At 38.4% G+C, this 26464-nt stretch overlaps 1 protein-coding gene across 1 annotated transcript; it reads right to left on the reverse strand.

Annotated features, from left to right (window-relative positions):
* Window positions 1-232: 232 nt before the first annotated feature.
* CNNM1 (cyclin and CBS domain divalent metal cation transport mediator 1) lies at window positions 233-20404 on the reverse strand. The gene is made up of 13 exons (XM_070944938.1): window positions 18886-20404; window positions 15531-15674; window positions 14250-14390; window positions 12456-12625; window positions 11387-11486; window positions 10458-10505; window positions 8619-8681; window positions 6129-6295; window positions 4294-4474; window positions 3922-4035; window positions 3705-3821; window positions 3291-3396; window positions 233-1180 (listed from the first exon to the last, which is right to left on the reverse strand). The coding sequence occupies exons 1-12, from the start codon at window positions 20402-20404 to the stop codon at window positions 3320-3322; spliced, it is 2841 nt and encodes a 946-aa protein (XP_070801039.1). The 3' UTR covers window positions 233-1180; window positions 3291-3319.
* Window positions 20405-26464: the final 6060 nt, after the last annotated feature.

Consider the following 26464-nt stretch of genomic DNA (forward strand, 5'->3'; position numbering starts at 1 on the left):
TCATTGTTAGAGCCAAGTTGCACGGATGCACTGGAAAGTGGTTGAGCTTTTGAGATGGCAAATAAGATTTCAGATAATGAAAAATCACAATATTAAGGAAAGAACCTTAGTGCTACAATCCTACATGAACTTATTTTGATATAATTTATTTTTAATTCAGCAAGTTTAAATTATAGGAAAGCAGAAAACTCTTTAAAAAAATAAACAGAAGCAATGGTATCCCATAGACAGAATAAATCTTTTCTTTTTACTTCACATGCAAATACTGCCTCTCCCTTACTTGAAGAACAATAAAATCGCAGTAAGTGACTGTTCAGAAATACCTCTGTGGACCTGCCACTGTTAGATGTGTCTGTCCATGAAATGTTGGTTATGCCACTTTTGGATCTTTACCAGCTAAACAGCTGGAAAAATGGATTTCAAAACCATTTTTAAGCATTCAATGATCTCAATTTTGAGCCTGATCAAGAAGATGCATAAAGGTCACATTTTGGAGGCATCTCTACTAAAATTTGAATACATTTTTTCTTTATCTTTCCCTCTCTCCATCTCTCCTGTATGTGTTTAAACTATACATCAAAGGAATTAAATTTAAAACAAGTGTATATTATTTCTTCCAGAGATCTTATATCAATTCTTCTTTTCTTGTCAATTGATTTTAAGTCAGAATATCTGGGTCAAAAGCCCATTTATTCACAGGTTACAAATGACAAGGTGATTTGTACCATGATCTGCACTTCATACCATCAGCCTAAACCCTGCTGGTGCTGTTTACCAGTACCAATATGTCTAGGGCTGATTTGGATAATGCACAGATGCAGATGAACTATGAGTATATGGTGCGATGTTGTTGCATATACATGTACTCATATCTTCTCCTGGACTACACTAAAGGAGTGGCATATCTCCTTTATATTTTTCCCCAATGATAGTAACTCTTGAGATGGTGAGGACACTGCCCTGCTAAGCTACCTAAAGGAATCTTTACACTCCACCAATATACAGTTTTCATTTCCACTTTTTCCTGAGACTTTCTCAGCTCATATTTGCTGATGCCACTTCTGAAGCTTAAATGGCTGTGGTCTCTTTAACCCTAAAGGTAAGGGGTGGTTAATGTTGGAGAAGCAGGTGCTGTCACATACACATGAATCTGGTCACAGTCGGCTGTCATGCTGCAGACCTGGGAAAGAAGACAACCGTTAGACTTTTAAGTTTGCAAAAACCTTTGTTTTTCCTGCTCTAATTCACACAACTTTGATTTACTAGCCAGAACAGAACTGATATCTTCCTACATATCATGGGAGAAAATCTAGGGCCCTTTTGGCTCAACTATGATGCATATTGTTCCTCTTAATAGTCACCTCCGAAAATATGATTATGATTTCTTACATTAGACTAAGCATGCACAAGAACCATTTTTAGCAGCACAAACGGCCCTTAGGACAGGAAGTTTACAGAAGGTTGAAAGAAAAATATCAAGTGTTGGGGGGAAAAAACCCTATGTTTACATCTGTGTAAACTTGAATCACTAAATAAATAGAAAATGGGAGGATCATGCCTCTCAACACTTTCATCTTAAAATGCTTGCAAGTTCACATTTTTTGTAATCAATATAATGATTATAAATCCATTCTATATGCCTTCCCATCTCCTTTATGTTTACAGACCATTTTAAAGTAACATTTGTAGCAAAAAATAGGAATTAAGAATTAAGCAATTACTGCTGGAATTATTTAATGTACCCCAGGTCATAACATCTTAGCACTAGATGTTCAATAGAAATTTCTGGAAACTAGTTTTCTGGTTCCTATGGGACTAAGCACAGTGAAATATCGTTGTTAGATATTCATTGTTGTATTCCCTATTTGCGCTTTTCTTAGTGGGTTGCTTGTACAAGACTGTAGTTCCATTTAGTAGAGCAATGTGCCTTTCCAGATGGATCAAACTTGTTCATTACTGTCTTAGTATACATATTGTTACTTCTTGTATCATTTGTAAACTTCAACCAAGTAATGTTCAGCCACTCATCCATTTTGTCAACAAGCTCAATGGTGCTGAACATAAAAGTCATGGTATGCACTGATGCTGGCTGTGATATGGCCGACTGACTAGACAGATAGTGAGTGTGAGGAAGTGAGAACTGGCTAGAATACATTGGGAAACGTGATGGACAACCTTGTGGACCTTAGTGTGCCACTAGCAGTCTACAATTTGGATCAGTTTGGAGATACTGCACAACTTGCTTAACCCAGTCATAGTTCCTTACTATCTGATCTGGCAGCATGTAATTATGCTGAGTCAAGGGTAGCCAGCTTGAGGAATAAAGGGTTTCTGACCTTTTCCTGCCTTGCATGCCATAGCCTGGGCCAGAAAAATACTGTTAAAGCTTTACTACATCAATGAGGCCTTCCATTTTGGCTAGGGAGTCAGCAGAAGCATTGCTTGGATGCTGGAATGTTTAGGAGGTGAGTATGACTGTCAAGCCTTAGCAATGAGTTTTATAATCAAACACTTCGTATTTGGGTCACTCAGCACCTACAACTTATAGAAACATAGAAAAAGACCCATATATCCATCTGCCCTTTGAGATTTTGTTTGTTTTTGGTTTTTTAATTTATTTATTATTTTTAATTAATTTTATTTTCATTTATTGTTTTAAATTTTATTAATTTTAATTTTTGTTTGTTGATAGACATGTGTTTATCATAAGCATGTTTAAACTCAGTTACTGATGATTGATCTACTACCTGCACTGGAAGTTGGTTCCAAGCTTCGACTACTCTTTCTGTGAAGTAATACTATCTAACGTTACTTTTGAACTTCCCTCCTATCAGTTTGATGTTTTGACCCCATGTTTTTGACTTTTGCTTCCTTGTTTCCTTGATGGACTAATTGAGCCATGCAAGGCCACTAGTCAGAGGTGATATTATTATAGGTCCACATGAAATAGTCAGGGGAAGAGCTATGAAAAAATTCAAATGTAATTTCAAACTGGTCTCTCTCCTGATATTTAACTGACAAGTTTCTGGTTCATACAACACATTGGACTAGCAATTATTTAGTGTGTGGACAATTTTGTCGGATAAATGTGATTTGAGAGTCTATTATGGGCCTGACTAAAAACAGAATCTTTATGTGCTATTTGAAAATAAATAAAAACAAATATAAGTATATTTCTCTCCAAGTTGGTTTGTTTCATTATGATTAGCCACATTATTCTAAAATATTCAGAGTGAGTGACTTAGGAAGTAATCAGTACTGCCAAAAATGGGGCATCATATAGTACCAACCTGTGAGAAAGGCAGAGCCATGTTGCCACTCATGTGATAAGCGATGTGAAGTTAGTATTATCATCTGAATTTTTCTCACCGTCTGCCGAAGGTTTTCTCCTCCCACCTGCAGTATCAAGAGTAGTATCAAAGTTGATAATCACTATTGGGGTGGGGGGGAACCCTACCTCAAAACTAATAGCTCTAAAAAAGGACACTTTCCAGGTATCCCACTAGTTACTTAAGCCTCTTTAAGCTCAGGGGTTGTAAGTAACATGCTGGCTGGTATATCCTAGATACTTGTGCCATAACATCAACAATAAATGGAGTGAGGTGGGGGAGGGCGGTGACTGTACTTGAGCAGCCAAAACTACATTTGATATGCCATGAATTTTATGTGAACAAATGCCTCCCCCAGGTATTGATATGACTTACTAAGTGTCCAAAGTAGCTTCTTTCCTAGGGGTTCCTGAGGAGCACCTGGAGATGTGCTGAGCTCCATTTCCCTGTTTGAGGACTCAGGTTCCAGCCTGACAATATAGTCTTCATTTTCTGCAAGGCAACAATAATCAAAATAAGGCTGGGATTCCTCCTTTCCTCACAGCTCATTACCTTCTTCCTGCCATGCTATTACATGCTCTTAAATACTCACTCTGCATGCTGATTTCTGGGTGGCCTGTCAACTCCTCCTGGTTGTGGGGGATCCCCTCCATGTGCAGGAACAAAGAGTCTGTAGGGCTCTTTATATTCCCTTCTGACTTGCTGGCTGCATGATATAAAGAGACCTCAGCAGCACCTGTTGGGACACACATCTCTCATCATAAATATATCATGAGAAGATACAAATCTGGGTACAGTCACAGGATTTTATAATAAAATAGTTGATTTAACTTTTTCAAGCTTGGCTGATTAGGACGGGTATAAATTTAAAGCAGAGAATGAAAATAATTTTTCACAATAAGGCTCCCACAAGCGTCTTTTTACCAAGTCACTCTATAGGAACATTATTTGGTGGTACACCTACCAACAATGCTACTTCTCTCGTTCAAGAGGATAGCAGGATCATCCTTAGGTGTCTGCGGGGTGCCTCTGACTGTGGGAGCCTTTGTGGAATCACCATCATTGAAAACATCCATGTCAGGGGTCTGGGGAGAGCTATCCATGCGGCTGGCAGCCAGTGCATTCTGATACTGTTGCCGAGTAATCTAGGAATCAAACAGAGGAATTGCCAGATAACTATCTAGTTCTGCAAATTCATTTCTTCAGTGTTTCTAACTTCTACTATATTTCTCTGTATTTTCCCCAATTTGGTGCCATTGAAGGGTGTTGTATGCCCAACAAACCTAGAGGGCTGTAGGCAACAGATTGGGAGAGATGTTCTGCTACCATAAACAACCCCACCACTTTACATCCTGAGTGCAAGGGCTTTTTCACTTCACACATCTCCCTTTTCTTTTTCATTGACTAGAAAATTGCTGTAAAATTACACAACCCTGTTTCCATCAGAAGCCTGTCTCTTCAGATTTTTTGTTTTTATATTTTCTATTTTCTACAAATCAGGCCTTAAATAAATTCCTTTGTCTCATCTTCCCAACTCTTGATTCTTTTTCACCTCAACTCTGTGCAGTTCTCATCTGTGAAGAGCTGCCCTCTTATTTCATTTCATCATTTGTATTACACTTTTCAGCGGGAGGGTGGGGGTGCCCTCAAGTCAGTTTTTGACTCCTGCCTGGACTAGCACCTGCTGTTTTCTTGGTATACTTTTCAGAAGTGGATTGCCATTGCTTCCTTCCTAGGGCTGAGAAAGAATGACTGGCGCAAGGTCACCCAGTTAGACTTTGTGGCTAAGGTGAGACTAGAGCTCACAATCTCCTGGTTTCTAGCCCAATATCTTAACCATTACAGCCTCTACACATTGGTCTCCCCTCCCCTTCTTCCCTGCAGCATTATTTATGGTTTACTATTCTGCTCCATAGGAATATGACTTTCCTCAACATGTTTGCTTTCAAAGTTGCATTCATCACATTGTTTTTGTCTTTTTTCTCACAGAATTTAAGCAGAGTAATCAAAATCCTTAACAAATGGAGGTTTATTTCAAGGTTGTTGCATACCAGGTCCAACCCAACCTGAAATCATTATACCTTTCATTATTTGGAAGGAGCTCATTTTTGCTGTTGTTTAAAAGGCAAGGGAGTAAAGAAAGAAATGTATACATGCTATATAATGTCGGATAGAAAAAGAGAGTTAATTGTATTGGTGTTGAAATGCTATACTGTTACAGAACACTTTTCTTAAAAATAAAATGTTATTTGTAAAATAAGAAGTGAGAATTCTTATCATGTGCTGGCCATTATGCCATGACATCTATGTTTAGTGATTTGGTAGAGGTTAGCCAAGTAAATTTATAGCACAGCTGGCAGTAATGAGTAAAACTGCATGTTCCCAACAACTACACTTTCCACAATTTTTAGGGTACACATCTGTATTCATCAGAAGCCAAAAGTTTACAAGGATGCCTTGACTCTTCTAAAAGCTTGCTGGAAGCAAAATTATATGTGCTATTCTACTGATTTAACATTCTCCCACCCATTTTTCCTTTATCACTCAATTTTGTTTTGTCTCTTCACTTCTAACTCAAGTTAGTAAGTTCACCAGATTCACATTATCCCTGTGTTATGTCCAGCATGCTTGCTAATTAATTATGCAGTTAACAAACCTATTTTCACATGAAGTGCAATCTTGTATGCATTTTCTTGGACATGATACATGGAGCAATCCTGGCATGAGGCTATTCATAATCCATGGCATAAAAGAACAATAAGGAGGGCACTTCTTTCAATCACTCAGTCCAGCAGATACCTTGACAAACTGTACATCACAGAGAATATGAACAGAGTAATCTGGAGTGTATATGTTGTTGTTGCTGCCACTATGAAGTTGGGTGCTGCTGCCTCCATAGTCATTACGTTCTCGAATTGGAGACTCAGAGCGGTTTAATCCACTGCAACGGGATGGGGATTGATTCACTAGAAATAAAGAAGTAGTGATGAACAACAGAAAAAACACAATGCCTAAAATTTGGCTTCTATGATCTAAGGGGAAGAACTGCTTAAGTTTCTCTTAATTGTTCCTAACATTGACAATTTATCTGGAATGAACTCCACCCATAACAACAATTGGCTTTTCATTTTGCATAAGCTTCCTCCCCAAAATCTGAATGTTTATGTGTTGAATTGTTCTTTTAGAAATCTCCACAACAAAATGTTTTTGATTTGTCTTTTTGGAAGGATCCCATTTTTATCCGGGTGGATAAATTCATTCAGAATTCTTTTTAATCTTTCTGCCATTATTAACGCAAAAATGTTATAATCTGCATTTAGTAATAATATAGACCTATAGTTATTTATCTATGTCAAGTCTGAGTCTTCTTTCAGAGTTAAAGTGATATTAGCATCTATTTAGGTGTTTGGTATCTTAGCTTCTAACAAAACCTCATAGTAAACCTCTAACATTGACAAAGTCAGCATATCCTGTAATTGTTTATATACTTCAGCTGGTAGTCCATCTGGTCCTGAGTTTTTTTTTTTTTTTTGGTCTTGTCTCTATCGCCTCTGTCAGCTCCATCATTGTTATTTTTTCTTTTAACATATTTTTAATATTTTCAGTCACTTTCAGTAATTTGGCTTTTTCCAGGTATTACATTATCCTTTCCTCTGGGATTTTTTCTTTGTCATATAACTTTTCGTAGTATTCCTGAATTATTTTCTTTTTAATCTCATTTTGGAACTGTAAGTTTCCTTTTCCATCTTGTAATTGATCTCTTCTCTCTCTCTTTTTCCAATTGGTACAGTACAAAATGTTACAGTATGTTTCCTGGTTCCTACATGTTGTGCTTTCTGTTCAGGCTCACAGAACAGGGACTTTGTAACAATAATCAGGGCTTGCAAGGCCAAGATGATTGCAGCCTAAAAGCCTAATTGAAAAAGAAAAGTACCAGATTTTTTAAAAAGGAAAACAAAAATATATTCCTGTAAAAATCTTCTTGGTTTAATACCTCAGTGAAATGTAAGACTGCATTTCAACTGCTTCTACTAGAATGCCTGGGCTGAGGTGGAGGGAATCAGCTTTTATGCTGCTGCCTTTTATACTGAATCTTCTTCCAGAAATGGAAGTAGCTGGTTCCTCTCCATGGCGTATCTATACCTAACAGAGGAATCTTTTGAGTATCTTTATCTTTCTAGTGCCAAATTTAAATTCTCTTGTCCTCCACTCTCCTTTTTAATTTTTGTTTTTCATTTTAGGATCCCTATTCAGGAAAAACTACTACAGAAACCTACGGCACTCCATGTCTTCCCAAAGTAAAGACCCATTCCAAGAAGAACTTACAGCTGGAAACTTTATGGCACAAGACTTTATAAACTGTGATTACTTCAAGAGGCTTAAGAGTACTTCAAGAGGCTTAACTTAAAAGTATACCTTCCACACAATCTTAATTCTTTCCCTTTTAATGATCTGAATTACATAGGTGTTTGAGTGAATGCTTATATACAGTAGATTTTTCCCCCTGTATTGTCATTATTCTTTCCCCCCTTCAATTATTGCCACTTGGCTGCTTTATTAAGAAGATCTCTCTTAAGTAAAACTCTCCTGCACACCAGTGAAAATATGTTTCTATTATCAACCAGAAGCATGTATGGCTGCAGCAGTGAACCATAGCTGCAACTAAAGAGATTCAGCCTTATTTAATATCTTTTTCCTCACTTAAATCGGATGACTGGAATATACCAGTACTTTTGAGTAACACATTTCCTAGGGTGGAAAGGGTTAGGCAATATTTAAACCATTGAGATTATGTAGTGTCAAAAAGTGGTTGTCATGAGCACAGCAATCCCAGAATGCCCATTTCCTGTAAAACAAGCCAGCCTCCAAATTATTCTTTATAAAGTCAATGAGTCCTTTGTAAGGGCCCCAAGCATGTTTTTGTAAATAACCACAATGATAAATTAATCCTTTGCTTTGGACTATACTAGCTTCTTCTTTTATTAAAAAATAATCTTTTAAGAAATGCTTCTCTCCTTATATGACAATAGCATGAGAAAAATAGTCATTGTTGTAATAATATGCATGGGTCTGGACACAAAATATTGCTCATCATGGGCAAAACAGATTCAGTAGACAAACAGAATACATGCACACAGGTTCACAGTGATTTGTTTTGCAAGCATGCAGGATATTCTAAGCCTGTATCTTTCATAGGAGAAAAGAGTCAGAGAAGGACACCCCCGCCCCCGAATTATAAGGCAGCAAAACAGGGGTTCTTTCTGGGTGACATGTACTGTATATTATTACCTGGGGACCCAGCCAAAGATTCCCCTCGGCTGAAGGCAAAGGTACGAGACACAGAAACAGGCACTAGAGAGAAGACAAGGATCAGGAGACAAAAACCAGGAGAAAAGGAAAAGGAGCAAGGAAACTTTAGAGTGAGCTACTCAGCATCATGGACAGGCTAGAGCTATGAACATTACCTACGCTCTTTTCATTTTGTAAAATTTAGTTTTTTTTCTAGATAACTTGGACGAGAAGTAAACAGAATGTAAGTTTTGAAAAAAAAAAGTTCCTCTGCAGGCTGCCTGGCATTATATCCTGAATATTGCATTTCACTTCACATCACTACATTGAGACTCACAGAAATTAAAAACAGTGGATTTAATAAATACTTCATGAGCATTTATAGATCCATGATGCAATTCCACAAATCACCATTTGATGGCACCAAGAACACAGACAATGGAATGCAGATAGCTAAACACCAAATTAGTTTTAAAATATTCATGAGTTATAGACCCAAGCTTTAGAAGTTGCCTTATTTTTAAAGACTTACCTGAACTGCACTGAGTGCATATTTATTTGATTGTATTACTATTCAGAATAGTTTATGCAGGGCCAGCTCTAGCTTTCAAAGGCAAGGAAAATAATGCAAAAATGCACATTTACAATATGTCTGGCACAAATTATGCTCTTCTTTTTCTGCTTTGGATTGAGCACTAAGGCTGAGAGGGAGGGAAAATTATTGGTAAGAAAACAAAGAAATGGGGCCAGCAGAAGCAACTAAGTAAGTCAAGGATGGTGGGATGAGCTTTTTAAAAAATGTATATTGTAAGAGATAATGAAAAGTAGAGAAGAAAATGAAACCAGCAAAGACATGTAGCTACAATAGATGCTGCTGTTAGCTAAAACGGACTGCAGAAATCTATGGATACCTGTGGTAGATATATTAATATACAACTGGTCAGTCAACTGAAGGTTAGGTTTTTATATGGTTGCACTTGATTTGTTCATTACAGAAAAGGAATAGGAAAGAAAAAATACATTACACCAGCTTCATTTACTATAAATTAACTATGCTGATTTATAATGAAGAAGTCCAGCAGGTCTGGAAAGAACCAAGTTGGTGATCAACATATTTAAATATCTCACCAATAAAATGAGTATCAAATGGACTATGTTAGTAGCAGAACAGGGTATTTGCAAATATTTATCTGTAGCCCTTTTTCTCTGGGATGGTTTATGATATCTCCATGATTTCTTCATTCCTCATCCTGCTGTGACTCCCTCCCTATTTCCCACTGCCCCTGAGATGCTCAAATCTTTTCTATTGGGTGCATGCCATGAGTTGCTCCGAAGTGGACCAATACTTTACTGTGGAACTGGTTCAGGATAGAGTACTAAGGCAGATCATCTTTGTGTTTATATAACCTTAAACTGAGAACTTCACAACTCTCAGCATGAGTTAACTAACACACTTGGCTCCATATTACACTGAGTCATGATTTGTTTCGGGTTTAGGGTATTTTGCAAACAAGACCACGTATTTTTTGTGTAGTAAACGAATCTTAAAAATAGCCTTGGCTTAACCAAAATCTACAGTTCTATCAACTATGTCATCAGAACTGTTGCTCTAAAACGTGCATATCAGATTATATATTAAAGAAGTTTTATGTAGCAAAACTATATGATAAGACTATCTACTGTAGCTGACCCTCCCCATCCTGATTCATAATTCTGTTGTAGGAGGATTGGGGTGTCAAGAAACAGTGGACTTTATTTAACTTTTCTGGTAGAGCTGGCAATGCTTAGTAAAAATCCTTATCACCATATTAAAAAACAAGTCAGGTAGGAGGTACATACACAGAAAAGATGATCCAGCCAGGCTGCTCATTTTACGCCCATCATTATCTGAAAAGACAGGGAGAAATGGAAGGTGAATCCCCAATCAGACCCTTATTGTATCATCCCTGCTCTGAACAGGGAAAAGACACATTTTCAGGCATATAGAGGCAGAAGGTTAATATCAACTGTTGCTTGCCTGGATCAGGCTCAAATGAATGGCTCAAATATTATTATTATTATTATTATTATTTGTTTTTTCAAGACCTGCCTGCTTGTAAGGAAAAGAAAATTGCTTTATAAATCTCTTCCTTCCCAACATATGATTTTCTGTTAATGTTGCAATACTGCAATTTTATGTAATATGAAATGAAGGTGTTCTACTTAAAAATATTTTAGCCTTATCATTTTATCAATGTGTCTGTGGCTCCTTCCAAAAGCTCAGGAGAAGGGATAGAAACAAAACAAGTGAGGGCTGGAAAAAAAATAGTCCTGAAATCACATGCAACCTACCGGTATTCATTTTGCAGATGGGGTAAAAACACTAGGTACTTTTTTCAATTTATGAGAGTTTGAAAAGTGTTAGGCCTTGCAGTTACCTAAGGTACACATTTCACTCCTTAAAAACTTCTATACTTTCTCCTGATCCAGGCCCAGGGTCTACTACCACTTTTGGAACTCATATTGCATCATGCAAAGTCTGGAGTAATTCTTCAGCCAACAGACGTTATGCTACATAGTTTTTTTCCAGCCCTCCCCTACATTATGGAGTCTGTCTTCTTTTGCCTTTTTCTTATTTACCTTATATTTGCCTAAATGCTTAAGTGAAAATCAGAATAAATTTTCAAGTTCCTGTATATTACATATTTATGCTCATTTATTCTGAACATTCTAGGTTCTGTTTCTGTGACTTCTATCATCCTATTCTGTGCTTAATTTTAGATTTCTACCTGAACAGATGACAGTCATGATTGCTGGGACACCATAGTATGTGAAAGCACCATTTTCAAATCGCAATCCTTCTTTTCCCACTTCTACCTCCACTTTTCCCTATAAAACAAAACAAAATAACAAAACAAACAAAACAAAGGCATGTAATCCAGCTGCACCAGTCATTTCTCTTTCATATCTGATCACTCATTGAAAAAAGGAAAATATACATAATGTAACCCAAGAAAATGACTTCAGGTAAGAACAAGCCAATTCATTCACAAATATTTGTAGGTGTTCCTTCATAAAAGAAAAAAAAAACAGAAATATGAATCAAAATAGCTGTGGAACATCAGAAAAGATATCTTGAAGTACTCAATAATATAGCAGCTATGGAAATATCAAAGGGAAGGATAGTAGAACTGAAGATCCTAAGAAAAAATGAGCAAGGTTAACCAATCGTAAGGAAATTTATTAGGGAACCATTAAAACAATACGAGTCAAATTAAAACATAATCTTTCAGCCCCAGTTCCAAATTCATGGGACTATAGTAACTCTTTAAATTTACATGACTAGTTGGATAATATTTAAATTAAAAAAAAATATGAATAATGTGCCCCCGTGATAGAAGAAAACATATTTTCAAACTTATTTGGATAAAACTTAGTCACTTCAAGACAAATTTCTAAAAATTATTTTTCTCTTCTGAATTGTTCTCCTTTATTTTAAAGCTTGAAACAAATACACTGTATGTAAAACTGAAACTCAGATCTGGATTTTTATTTGCAGGCCAACTACTTATTCTTTATTCTCTAATAAGACCTGTACAAGTTATTTGAGTGATCTTGTAATTTGTAGAAAGATTTTTTCATGATCAGAACTGATGTGTTATCTGTAGCCATTCAGAAATATCTAAAACAAATCCTTGGAACATGTCCTTTCCTATTTTTGGTACAAAGATTTCATATTTATATACACATTTATTTCTCAGTTTTTTAAAAGACTAATTAACCAAAAGACTAATTAAAAAACTAATTCCTATAACAATAAAGCTGATGTTACAAATTTCTGTCACAATCTTGACAAACCTGTAAAATGAGCACAAAATAGTCAACTGGCCGGTTACGCTGGTAAAGATAGTGTTCAGATGCTCGCTTGTTTTTGTGATCAAATTTCATCTCCTGGATGACATTGGGATGTTTGAGAAGTCGTAGCAGGATCTTCTCTGAGAGATGTGGCATCTTGAAAGGTTCTACCTCTGCAAAGGAACAAAAGAGGAGAAAAGCAGTAACTATACTTTCTGTGTTTGGACAAGTCAGGAGAAAGGTAATCAGAGAACGATAATTTTTTTCAAATTAAAAATACTAAGGATTTGAATTATACCGGTAGTAGTAAAACTAATACAAACTAAACTTAGAATAAGAGAATAGAAAGAAAGAATTAGCAGTGCAGGAAAAAAGAATGAAGAAAAAAGGAAGAATGCAGTAAAGAAATAGTGATTTCCAACCTTCATCAGACGTATAATTTAATATATTTCACCTCCTGTAAGATTAAACAAATATCTCTTCACCCAATATCTCATCGCTTATCTATAGGCAAATTTAGGAAACATCAACTTTTCAATCCTACTATCAGCAGAAAGTCCATAAAGGTTGCTAGAATATTGCAAAAAGGTCTTATAACCTTGATCAAATATACCAACTTTATACAGCCTTTACATCTAACAGTCTTAATCATTAATTCGATCAAATATTGTCACAGGATTTATTTTCTCTTCAATTCTTCTTTATCCCAGATTTTTTCACAGATGTTTTCAATGTTTTAACAAGCTTCTTTTGTAGATCCAGTAAGAAAATATTTTCCAGCTCATTTTCTTGGTTTAATCATTTGTATTTTTCTTTTAATTTTCAAAACTTCAGCAAGTTTCTTTTGTATATCCAGTAAAATCCTCTTCCAAATTATTCTCTTGGCCTGTCATTTGTAGCTCCCCATTCTATACTTTTTCTGTCTTGTCACATAATTTTTTCCCCACATCTGTCATTCCTTCATTAATATATGTTTAAACATATATCCACAGAAGCAGACATCATTACCTAAGTGTGGATATTATAGTTGCTAACTTCTGGCTCAATTCTTCAAAGATTTCCTTTAATATTTTCAATGTCATAACACTAACATAAGCATAACATAAGCATAACATAAGCAAGATGGCTGATTCCATCATTTCCCAGCACTCAAACCAGGGATGGGTTCTACTTACCTTTACTACCGGTTTGCAACAGGGCGCGTGCGCACGCCTGCTTCACTTCATGTGCGCTCTTCTGAGCATGTGCAGAAGCATTTTGATGATGTCAGGATCAGTGAATGGAGCCTCCCACCGGTTTTACTACTGGTTGTATAGAACCAATGCGAACCGGGGGCAACCCACCACTGACTCAAACCCATGGAAAAAATGTTGTCTTGTGGTCTTTTTGTGAGAAGCAGCCATCCAAAGAATATGTGGGTGATCTCCTGTCATCTCCTTAATTGGAGAGGTGCCAAGGAAACAGTTTATTCACTGGCTCCTTAGCCTTTGCTATAGTTGTCAGCTATGCTTTTGCAGAAGTGACTTCAGGTCACCATATCTTGCCCCAATGGAGAAAGACAGTAGTGAAAGAAAATGATGCCATTACACATCTCATCCACTTTAAATTAAACTGGCTGCTTAAAACATAAACCATAGAAGAATTGGGTGACAAATCTTAAGATTTAAAAAAAACCATGAATGCCATTCTGTTCTTAGAAAAGCATAATTCCAAGATACTCATGATACTTGCCAATAGCATGGGTATCAAACAATAAGTATCAAAGATGCAGCAAACAGCCTAAGAAGAGCCAGATACCTGTAGCCATGAAGCGATGAGTGGCCAGTAGCAGCTGCGGCGAGATCTTTACTCTCATCTCACTATCTGAAAGCCTAAAGATGGAGAAATCATGAGGTTTCCTACCCCGATGTGGGATCCTTTCCTTTTTCTGATTATCTGCTGAGGATTAAGAAAGTAAAAAATATAGTTACGCCTTTGAAAATTTAGAAAGGACTCAATTGTATCTCACTTCCTAACCTCATGGCAACATTTTGAGTGTGCTGGTCTTACATTGACACAGCTCCCTTATCTTAAATGAGAGACAGCAATTCTCTACAGCACTGAAAATCTTATCAACTCTGTCCAACCCAAAGCTACAGACCCCTCCTTTTTTAGGTGATGCTTTATTAAAATACAAACTTCAATACCTAAGCAAAAATTAAAATGTGAAGTGTAATACACTTCAAGGGTTACCAAGCTTATGCCTTAGATTAACAGGATAACAATTTAAGAAGAAGAAAATAAATACCATGCCTTCTTAAACTTTTCTTTGTTTGTGTGTGCCTTCAAATCAGTGTTAACTCCTGGAGACAATGTGGAGAAATCCCTGCAGTTTTCTTGGCAAGGTTTTGGAAATGGTTTGCCACTGCCTGCTTTATGGAGCTGAGAAAGTGTTACTGGCCCATTAATCACCCAGTTTGATGTGACTGTAGAACTCAGTTTCCCAGTTTATAGCTTTTTGCCGTAACTACTACACCAAACTAAAATCTAGTGAGTAAAATTGTTGCAGTCTCCAATCTTAATCATACACAGTAATATCTCCCATTCTAGTTCTACCATCCAAATTAAAGGTATTTTTTCATAGTCCATTAATGCCCAAGGATTAGTCTTCCAGGAAAGGAGAAGGAAGGAGATGAAGTGAAAGATCTCATTCTGGAAGATGCTATTTTAAGGATCTGCATTTATGCTAATGAAATATTAGTATCCAGGGATAGACATATACTTATCCCATTTCATTTAGATGGGCATGTATGAGATTCTGGTTTGTCATCAAAGCAATTGCTGCCTGATTCCCTAGCTGAAAGCTGCTACTACACAAGAAAAAACACAACAAGAAAAGACTGGCAAGTTCTATATGGCCTAATTGGAGAATAAGAAAAAGCTATGTTCAACAAGTAAGAATTGTGGAAAGGGAAATGAAGAGATTTTAGCAAGAATTTTATAACTGCTAGAAATAACAGCAAACAAACGATAATTTCTATGTTGTTACTTATCCCCCAAACCATTTGAGGTCTTCTTAGTGGGTCCCCTAATACTTACTATAGAGATCCGTCTCATCCAGAATCTCTGATTTGATTATCTCTTCAATCACATCCTCCAGAGTGACAATTCCCATCACTTCATAGAAAGGGTCTCCTTCCCCTTCATCATTCACTCTCTGTACGATTGCAAGGTGTGATTTACCTAGAAAGAAAGAATGAGAAGAAACAAATTATGCAGGAGATATTGTGTTTAATGCCCACTGCACCCAAAATAAGATAGGAAGTGGATTACTTGAGGATTCTGGGCCTTTGACTAATGTTCACTAAGAAGTGGCCCCCTTTTGAAATGGGAATGAAAAGCAAAGTTATTCCAACCACCTGCTCCTCCATGTGAAGGAAACATAAGCAACTAAGTCTAAGCAATGCAAACGTAGACTTGAAGTTGCTTCTTGAAATTCAGGAATATATGCTACTTTTCATACAGTGAGAAGTAAATTGAAGGAGATGTTATCTTTGGCCCTGGAGAAGGGAGGAATTTATAATGATGGGAGAAAAAAGGAAAAAGGTAACAAAGGAGTTACTTTGGGATAGCACAAAATGTCCAATCAGGGATTGTATGCTCCCCAGCAATGAATTCTACAGTACTTCCCGCAATTTAACTAGCATCAAAAGGTTTATAAAATGGCCTAAAGTTCAGGATATTTGCTAATATTCAAATCCTATTAGGGCAAGCATTTTAGATAACCAAGGTGATGTACTTAGATGCCGATACTTTCTGTATAATATGTTTGTGAAACATCTGAAAACCTGACCATGAAACAAAGGTAACGTAGGTTTGATTTTCAATTTTCATTTTTAAAAAATAAGCCAAGTTAGCTTGACTTTTTATTATGGTTCTCTCTCTACTAGGCCCTATTACTAACTATATAATGGTGATAGCTGACCTTTATCATGTGCAAATCCTGCCAATATACTAAATGTGGAATAATTTGTTAAGAAAGCAAACTGAATATTACTCAATTAGCACAATTAAAGCAAGCCACACAATACACTAGGATTGAACATTAGCTAAATCTCATTTAGAATACCATGAGTAGCTTTGATCACCATTTATAATTCTCTTTGAAGTGGCATTGTTGCATAATTTTTTAAAAATGCTAATTCTTACACTTTCTGACGTTAAGCACAGTGCAGATTTATTGTTTTTCTCTCCGATGCTGTTCCACTTAAATTTCTTAGTCATTCTGATCATCTACTTTATGGTATTTAAAATACAGATTTTACTAGATACTCATTCTACATAATGCTACTTAACAACGAGCTTTTTGTGCTTATTCCTTCTGCTTATACAACTGGCTACCATACCCATCATAGCTCTGAGAGAAATATAATTTTTGGGTATCTGTTCCTTCTACTTTTTTAGGCACACCACAGACAGTATCTGAAAAACTGAAGTTTGGGGAAGATTGAAAACAAAAACTCCACGTATTTCAGCTACTTCAGTTTTAGTAGTTGATATTACAAGGTTCACAATAAAATTGAAAATGCTTATGACCCCGAACAACATCAATGAGTCTTAAGGATTTCCATATGGCTACTGAAGAATGGAGAAGCATCGGGGGAGCCTGTAGTGTACCCCTGGAGATTAACAAAAGAAGGCAAATTCAAGACCAAATGTCTTTTCACCCCACTTTTCAAGGGAACAGCTGCTTTAGATTGCTGGCATCTGCTATATCCAGCTCAGCTGAATTACACTAGTATCAGTTAGGGATATATGGTGATATGTGGAGACACCAATGGCCATTCTCTTGAAAGTGATATTATTCTGATCCAATATGTTCACAGACACAAGAAATGCAAAATACTTTTCTGAGAAAGAAGTTGATTCTTCTGATTGCGAACTATAACAGTGTAACGTAAATTGTGATAGTGCAACTATGTCTCGTTTCTTCTTCCCAGGATGAGTTTCATCACTAATTGCAGAACTAAATCCAAAACCACAATCTATCATGTTGACAAAGAAAAAAACCCATAGATTTTATATAAATGATGTCTGGAAGCCCAGAAGTAGCTCTGGATTCTCAGTTTGCCATTTATTCATCCAACCCTATCTCATGAGAATTCTTGTCCGACTAAATGCCTGTCTTTCTCAATTTAGGTGAGCAATGCCCTTGCATATAACCTGTATCAGCAATCCCAAATCTCATTCTCTCCAGATGTTTTGGATTTTAATTCCTACAATTACCAGCAAGCACAGAAGATGGTTACACTGACTATAGGATTATGGGAGTTAAGGACCATCCCATTCAATGTATGCAGAATTCCCAAGTTTACTGGTTCTGTATATGAAATCTACAAATCTAAATTAAATGTTAACACTGATAACATATGATGTGCTTTGTTGAATGACTCCAGACTTCACAACCTCACTCGAGTTTGCAAAGAGCTGAAACTCTCTTTATAGTTATTACTTGTAATTTCTTGCTTGTTTTTTTCTTGCCTCCATATTAACAAATTAGACACCATTTAGTGCCATGTCTGAATAGGATATCAAAGTTGTAAAGACTGCATTAATTGTCCTATAATAATTTTGCTACTGAAGACAGATTTACAACAGATATTAGGAGAAGAAATAACAGATTTCATCTTGCAGATGAGTTAAAGCTCCATGCTGTAGCACATGCTTTATGCACAAGACTCAGATCTGATCTGCAGAGTAACCAGATAGGACTGGAAAAGACTAAGGCCCTGCCTGAGGAACTACTGCCAGTTAGCACTGGACAATCTTTTTCAACCTGGTATCCTCTAGTTATGTTGGACTTTAGCATTTCTGAGTCAGTATGGATCAGACTTAACAATTATAATCAGACTTATAATAGCTCCACATGTTCATACCAAGTGTGTCCTGCAACATTCCTAACACTTTGCTGTAATAGGAAAATTATGCCTAATTTCTCCTTTAGAATTGAAGGTAAAGAAATAAGAAATTTCAGCTCATGGTTTCTCTGCACTGAATAGAAATGCATAAAGTTGTATGGAGAAAGATTGACAACAGCATTGCAGTTCATGTAAACAGTGGAACAAATTGGGTAAAATGTTTCAGGAGAAAATTCCTTAGTATATATGGTAACTTATTTGGAAAACTTTTTGGATAACTCCAGTGATTTACAATGAGCCATATGTGATAGAGCATTAATGGGAACACACCCACACCCACACATATATACACACACAGACACATTGATGTGCTGTTCCAAGAATTCAGCCATAACATCCAGGCTACAGAAAGAGGGCAGACCAGTGCAGGAGGGGGCACGGTGGGATCCCAGGGTACCTCGCAAGCAGGGTGCACAGGGAGTAGAGAGGCATGTGATGCTGGCAGGAGGCGAGTGGCTGGGGCCCCGGGCCCTCACCCTTCTTGAACTCCTCGAGCAGCGTATCTAGACGGGTGTCATGGAAAACACAGTGCAGCGGGCGGTGATAGAAGCGAGTAACTGTCTGCAGTGGTGTGCAGTCATCAGGATCCACGAAAGCCAAATCCTTGACAAACAGCAAGTCGACAATGTTGTCTCGTCGCTCACCTTCATATACAGGGATGCGGGTATAGCCTGAGCGAAGAATCTCAGAAACGGTAGTGAAGTCAAGTATGGCAGCAGAGTGCAACATAAAGCAATCATTCAGAGGCGTCAAGATGTCCTCAACTACCTTGGTGCGTAACTCCAGCGCACCCTGGACCATGGCTAGCTCCTCACTCACAAGATCACCATGGGGGTCAGCAGCCCGCAGGGTCTCCAGCAGGCGCTCCCTTGTGGAGAAGGTGCTCAGCTCTTGATGCAAAGCCCAATCCAGCAAACGGCTGAGTGGATAGCATATGGGGAAGGTGGCGGCCATAAGCAGGCGGGTGAGAAAGAGCGTGTGTGCAGCAATGGCTAACCCGTGGCGGGAACAAATGGAGTAGGGCAACACCTCACCGCCCAGGAAGACGACACTGGTGCAGAGCAGCACAGGCAGCCACGGCACACCTTGGCTCTCTTCGGGCAGGGAAATGTGACTGGCTTGCAGGGCAGCGCATAACCAGCCGGCCAGCGTGGCGTTGGCACCCGCCTGTCCCAGCAACAGAGTGCACAGGAGGTAAGTGCCGCTTCCGCCTCGGCCGCGCGCAGCCTCCACCTTGCGCGCCTGGTCCCTCTCTGCAGCCGAGCCACTGTTGCGCAGTACCCGCAGCTCCATCGGATCGAGGGACAGCACGGCCAAGCGGAGGCCACTGAACAGCGCCGACAGAGCTAGCAGGATTAGTGCGCCCAGAGCCCGCAACAAGCCGGCCGCGGGCAACGGGACCAGCCACGCGGTCGAGCCCGCCGGCGGCGCTTCCACTTGCAGCACGAAGCCCCCCGGCGCGCCGTGCAGTTGCCAGGCTCGTCCATCCCAAGCGCAGAGCCCGAACCGACGCCCTTCAGGCCCGGCGCCGGGCTCACCCTTTCGCGGTTGCCGCACTCTCACCTCGGCTAAAGCCGAGCCGGCCGAGCCTCCGGGCAAAAGCGGGCCCAGCACTTCCACGTCCGAGGCCCAGGCGCTGCGTTCGGGGCAGCGCTCCACCTTGGCTGGCTCCTCCACGAAGACGACGCGGCGCTCGACCTTCTCGCTCGCGCTGCTGCCGTTACAGGCGGCGCTCCCTTCGGCCGGCGGCTGGAAGTAGAGGCGCAACAAGAAGCGGGAACCCTCAGCCGCCCGCAGCGCTCCCCCTTCGAGCCACACGCGCCCGGGCGCCGTATCCTCTGGCCGCAGCCCCAGTAGCCACGCCGCTCCGCCAGAGGGCCTGGGCGACAGGGAGAAGAAGAGAAGCAGAACTGCGCCTCGGCTCCGACCCCAGCAGCCGGCGTTCCTGCGCTCCAGCCCTCGGCCCAAAGCTGCTGCTGCCGCCTGCCCCACCATCCTCAGCAGCCAGGCGAAAGACAGGGCTTCGAGGAGCAGGCGCCGGCAGCACGTGACTCTCTCGAGGCGCTGGGGGCGGCCGCTGGACCACGTGTGTATGGGGCGAGCCTGCCAACCCCTTGGCTTTCCTCAGAGGGTCGGGGGCGCCCCATTTACCCGCACGGTGGATGAAGCCTAGCGTGCCGCGAAGATGGCCCCGGATGTTATCCGTCGCAGAGTTGGGCTTCTCTTCAAGGTGGAGCCCACCCACGTTCCATATTTCCATTTCCCTGCGAAATCGGTGGGTCTCTGTTAACTGCGCCTTGGTCCCGGGGGTCCCTGGGCCCAGCTGTGATTATTGGAGGCAGGCAGCCTGCAGGGATGCATCGTGAAGTGCAGCGAAAACGCGCAGTCCTTAATGCATCCTTGACCTGCTTGTCTGGGCAACCTGCCAGATCTTCCTACTCTTTAAATATATATGTAGAGCAACATTAGGATTCTGGTGCAGTGAGGGAGGTTAATGGAAATTTGCTTCCACCGAGAAGAGAATAAAATTAGAAAGGCGGGAAATCGTAATACACTGGAATAACACTGTCAAATCCTGAAGATCCAGAAAGATGCAACCAAATAAGAGGACTGAATGAAGCACTAGCTGTATCAACAGATCTGATGGATTAGTTTTTATTAACCTAATGTTTACAGTAATTGCACTAGGATTGTTATTTTTTCCCTCTTCCTGGTTAGTCTCCTTTAATGGCAAGCTAATAAAATAATTTGCTTTTTTCTTCTTTTCTACTTGTATAAATATTTGTACTTTGTATTAATTTTGAAATAGCTATATGAAAATGAAAAAACAGTAATGTATACTGTAGAAAACAGGCATTAGAATATAATAAATTTATAATGATTGAGTGTATTGGACTGCTATCATTCAAGGCAATGTTGCTTAGAAGTTCTTCAATCATACACCACAAAAGAAACACAAGGAAAATGCAAGAATATGGAAGTTCATCTTGGGGGAGCATTTTTGTTTGCATTTTTACAGTATATGCTTTCTCTTTTTTAAAACTAAATTTTGCACCAGAAAATTTAATCCAGATTAAAGCTTTTATTTAACACTTAATTTTTTATGTACGCCATGTCATAATAGCAACTCTTAAGTACAAACTTGATGATCAAAATTTTCTTCAACAAAATTTTGTCATTAAACATTTCCAGCCCTTTTTTTTAAGGTATCCATTGTTCCATTTCCTATTTGCATTTTTCAGGTTGCATGTCTTCCATTCAGCATCAACCGGGCAGACTGGTAGCCAGTAACTATGCTTGCAAACTGTTTACTTGTCATTTTGCTGTTAGTACTTACATTATTATTTATGTTATTACTTACACTTCACCGAATTATTTTTCAGCTAGTGATCTGTTCTTGAGAGCCAGATGACTGTCAGTGCACAACTCAGATGGGGACTGAAGCAGTGGATGGGTTCTGAAGTGTGAATGCAGACAAACTGGGAGGCCACCTGGTGAATCTCCACGAGTGATGGAAAGTCCATGGACCAATGTTTGAGACTCACCAATGAAAAGCATAGCCAGACCCTGTTGTTTGAAAGTGTCCTGTCCCTGAATTGTAATTTTGGTCATTACCATGAGTGAATCTTAACTTTGTGGCAAAGTTGAGAATGTCTCCCAACCTGACATTCTCCTGTTTTGGGGAGCTTTCAACTTCTAGAATTCCAAGACTACCTGGAAATTCTAGAATTTGTAATCCCAACAAAATTAGAAGATGCCTGGTTGGGGGGGAAAAGCCAACAGAGTAATGGCTATCTGATGGGAGTCAAGATTTAAAAGGATAGCTTCATTTTGCAATCTTGTTTTCTTAGAACTCTGAAGGGCCTCCTTTTAGTGTGTTGAATATTTCCCCCCTGATATTTTTTTTAAATTATTTATTTTAAACTCAGTGTTTTGGCTGTGGGGTCTTGAATCAACTCTGTGTTAGGGATACCTTCCTATTGGTGCCAGTTGAAGAACATTATGCTGTTCATACTGATCTCTGGTAAGAAAAAAGAAAAAGGAAACATTGCATCTGCATATATAATAACAGCAAGATCTGGATCAGGAAGTGAAGCTGGGTAATTGTATGTAATTGGACATTGTCTTCCTTTATATGTATATGTAAGGAACACAGTAGAATCAATAGGTAAATTTTGCATAATAAAGAAAAAACTTGGACATTTTAGTAGGATCTTCTGGAATGTAGATATCTATGTCTTATATAAAGACATGTGCAGTCCAACATTAGGGATCATCTTTGTTCCAGAAGAGTAGCTTTTTTTCTTACCAATACTCTCTAGTTACTTACAGTATTAGAAAATAGAGCAAATATTACAAATACTGTTGGTGTCCCAATATTTAAATCTAATGGTAAGTCTTATCCATGTATTCATGCTACTTGAAAAATCTGCAAACATAACCTCCTTATCCGATATATCCTCACTTCTCCATAGTTTTTTTTAAAAAATTGAAAATTAATTGGGGTTAATTTTCAGACTTTCTAAAAACACATGGCATTTTCTTCATGTCCATATATTTGAATGTGAAGCTTTTAGAGTAGCTTCACAAAAGGCCTTCCTAGATATAAAATCTTTCTATGGTAAGAATATAGTTTACTAATTTACTAATGGAAGAAATGCCAAATGGTTTTAAGAAAATGTGCAGACTGCCTGTCAAAATCACATTTGTTGCTAATTCTTTTTATTTTAATCTCTATTTTTCTAAACCCACAGATTCAAGTATATGAGTTCAGATGATATAGGCAAGTAGCACACAGCACCTGAGGATTTGAAGAATTTGATGGAAAGAAACAGTGCAAAATTGTAATTTGAGGGAGAGGTTTCTCTCTTTTAATTCAAACTACCAATAAAATACAGCAAAAAAAAAAAACCTGTTTCATTTCTTCAGCTTTGCAGACATGATTGCTCTGTATATTAGCTCCCTCCCATTCAGATAGTGTTTCAAACCTGCACATTAAAACATACAATTTTTTTAAACTTCCAATTTTAAGCTAGTCTATGCACTTAATAGGTGTAAGTATACTCTCTTCTAATTTTATCCTACTTTTAACCGCTTCTCATATTAAGAATTTTCTTAAGAAAAATTAAGAAAATATTTATAGTTTATTAGTGGCAAATTTTCTTTTTCTTCTCTCAGTTGGATGAACTGGTGGCTAGCTGGTGATTTCTTTGACTAGTAAAATATTTGATCTTTTTTAACTCCATGGAAGAGTCTTTATAATGAGTAGATAAGACCCTTCAATTATTCTCTTTGGCACTTTTTCCTGAAAACACACTCAAAGCTTAGTGGGAATCAGACTACTTGCAAACTAGCAAGGGTGAGCACTGTCTAATATATTTTAGAATATCCTTTTTCTACTACCTTAAGTTCATTTTAGCTGTCTGTTATCACCTCCTTTCCGGGCTTGTTCTTCCTAAAGTCTTCCTGGCTATTTTTTTAATATCTTCTGTTTTATCCATTTATATTTTCCATCTTTCCTATGAAAAATATTTGCTATCTGAATCTTAAATACCACCACTCCCCAATGCCATGGTAGAAAACTGAGTACAAACTATTTTGTTTGAGTATCTGTATGAAACATATGATGCTATATCTGAGACTAAACTTGCTAATGAGGCTATATCAACTATACTGTGTATGTTTTGGCAACCATGCTGTAGTTGGCATTCACTAGCTGTAAACCTATTTAGGTACAATCATCCTAGTTGTCATAGTCAGCAATGCATATCTATTGACTTGGAATAAGAACAGCTGTCTTTCAACACACCTGGAGGATACCCCATTGGGAATTATTGGTGCTGGAAAACAGGATGAATATATGATATGAATACACCATACATCATATTTCAAAATTTGAAGCATAGACTTTGCATGTGTAAAAAATAATAAATTATAATTAAACATACTTTCAGCAAATATTTTCAAAATATTTGAGTAGCTAAACTGTAAACTGTCATTTCAGAACAAAACTATAATTTGAACACCAACAAAGAAGAGCAAATAGGAGTTTTGTGGGGGAATTTGGCAAGGGAGGTCAAAGGGAGGCAACTAAAAACTATGTGTCATTTTCTGTTGGAAGCCACCAATCTGGGATACTGAAAGGTTTTTCCATGGGTTTTAGAAAAATGAAAAGCTTTTAACAAAATTGAATGGAGGGTGTTCCTCTTCTGTTCATCAGAGATCATGGAGATAGAGAAAAATGCTCTCATGAACTATCAAGGATATGTTGCCTTTATTTTTGTTCTTGAAGTTGACAAGAATTACACATGTTGCAAGTCGAGGAAGAACATGTTGCAACTCCTGGAAGAAAAGGTGAAGGAGATCAGGCAAATCTGTCAGCTTGACTCTTAGGGAAATACAATCACACACAATTCTAAAAAAAGGGGGGGAAAATAGGTGTAGAAAAGCAATGTGGATACACTGAGCTAAGAGTTCAAAAGAACATGTACAGGAAATGGAAGATGGATGTAATTACCAAGGATACCTACCAGCAAGTAGTAACTAATACCTGCATAATATCAAAAATGTTAAAATACAGAAGGAACATAGGCTTGCAAGGGAAGCTGAATGCAAAAAAGAAAGTTTTGTGGGATATGTTAGCTGAGGAGGGAAAAAAAGGAAGGAATGGGTCTGCTGCTTGAGATGATGGTAGAATGATAACAAATGATAGAGTGAGGCAGAGATTTTCTACTCCTTTGGTCTTCTTCCCAAAGGGGAACTGAATTTAAATGAAGCTAAGCAGAACATCTGATACAAAGAGAGAATGGTGATCCAAGATAACGAGAGATAATTAGGAACAACTGTCTACTTTCAGTCTCCAGGATCAATCAATTACTGTACATGTGACACTTTTGAATATATGTCATCTCAGAGCTCCATTCTATGATCTTTAGAAATCATGAAGGATGGCTGTAGTGCCAGAAGATTGGAGAAGGGAGAATACTGTCCTATATTAAAAATGAGAGGAGTGGAAAAAGAACCTGGTAATTATAGATTGGCTAAATTAATGCTGATAACAGCAAAATTCTAGAATAGATTATCAGTGAGTTCGTGAGCATTTAGATTAGAATGTATTATTTGCAAGAGCTTAGTAAATGTTAATCAAGAACAACTCATGGCAAACCACTTTGCAAACCACTTTTCTGGCCACTTTTATAACCAAATGGAATGAGATGAACACTATCTATCTTTCCGTCCGTCCGTCCGTCTGCCTGTCTATATTAAATTTAGCAAAACAGATGATAAAGTCTTCATGTGTTTCTAGCACTGAAGATAGCAAAATGTGAAGTAAACTATGCTGCTACCAGATTGATACAGAACTGGTGGAAAGGTTTATAATAACTATATATTAGTGGCTCTGTATCAGTACTGGGCAGAGCGGTCAAGTGGCACGCTGCAGGCTTCCATTCTAGTCCTTTTACCAGAACTGTAATAATGGAAAAATGGAAATTATTTTATGTATAACTTGGATGAGAAGTTAGACAAGATGTTTATTAAAACTGGTGGATGACACAAAGATTGTGGTGGGGTTGTAACAGACATACTAAGGAGAATACCAAAGTGTCCAGAGGAGAACAATCAATGTGAAGTCTGCAAAAAGAAAGATCATGAGAAATGCTTAGAGATATTATGGTTAGTTTGGATAAGAAAAGAGTACAAAGGAAAAATAGACTTGAGAAATGTCTTCAAGATAAGAGCCTGGTGGCGCAGTGGACTAAGTGCTGTTAAAGTAGCACTTAAATTGCCAGCTGCCTGCAATTATTGCAAGTTCAAATCTCACCAGGCTCAAGGTTGACTCAGCCTTCCATCCTTTCGAGGTAGGTAAAATGAGGACTCGGATTGTGGGGGCAATAAACTGACTTTGTATAAAAAAGAACACCGCTTGGGGGGGGGCGAAAGCCCTACTAAGCAGGTATATACAAAAGTATGAAGGCTATTGCTTAATGCATTGTAAACCGCCCTGAGTCTCCGGAAAAGGGTGGCATATAAATCTAACAAAGAAATAAATAATAA

Source organism: Pituophis catenifer, unplaced genomic scaffold (genome assembly GCF_029215685.1).
Source record: "Pituophis catenifer annectens isolate HBS135680 unplaced genomic scaffold, rPitCat1.0.hap2 SCAF_6, whole genome shotgun sequence".
In the NCBI taxonomy this organism is placed as follows: Eukaryota; Metazoa; Chordata; class Lepidosauria; order Squamata; family Colubridae; genus Pituophis; species Pituophis catenifer.

Coding starts and splice junctions, on each gene's coding strand:
- CNNM1 (XM_070944938.1), bottom strand. CDS start 20,404: ATGGTGGGGCAGGCGGCAGCAGCAGCTTTGGGCCGAGGGCTGGAGCGC. Junction 14,391..15,530: donor GGATGAGACGGATCTCTATA/GTAAGTATTAGG, acceptor CTTAATCCTCAG/CAGATAATCAGAAAAAGGAA. Junction 8,682..10,457: donor GGCTGGATCATCTTTTCTGT/GTATGTACCTCC, acceptor TCTTCTCTCTAG/TGCCTGTTTCTGTGTCTCGT.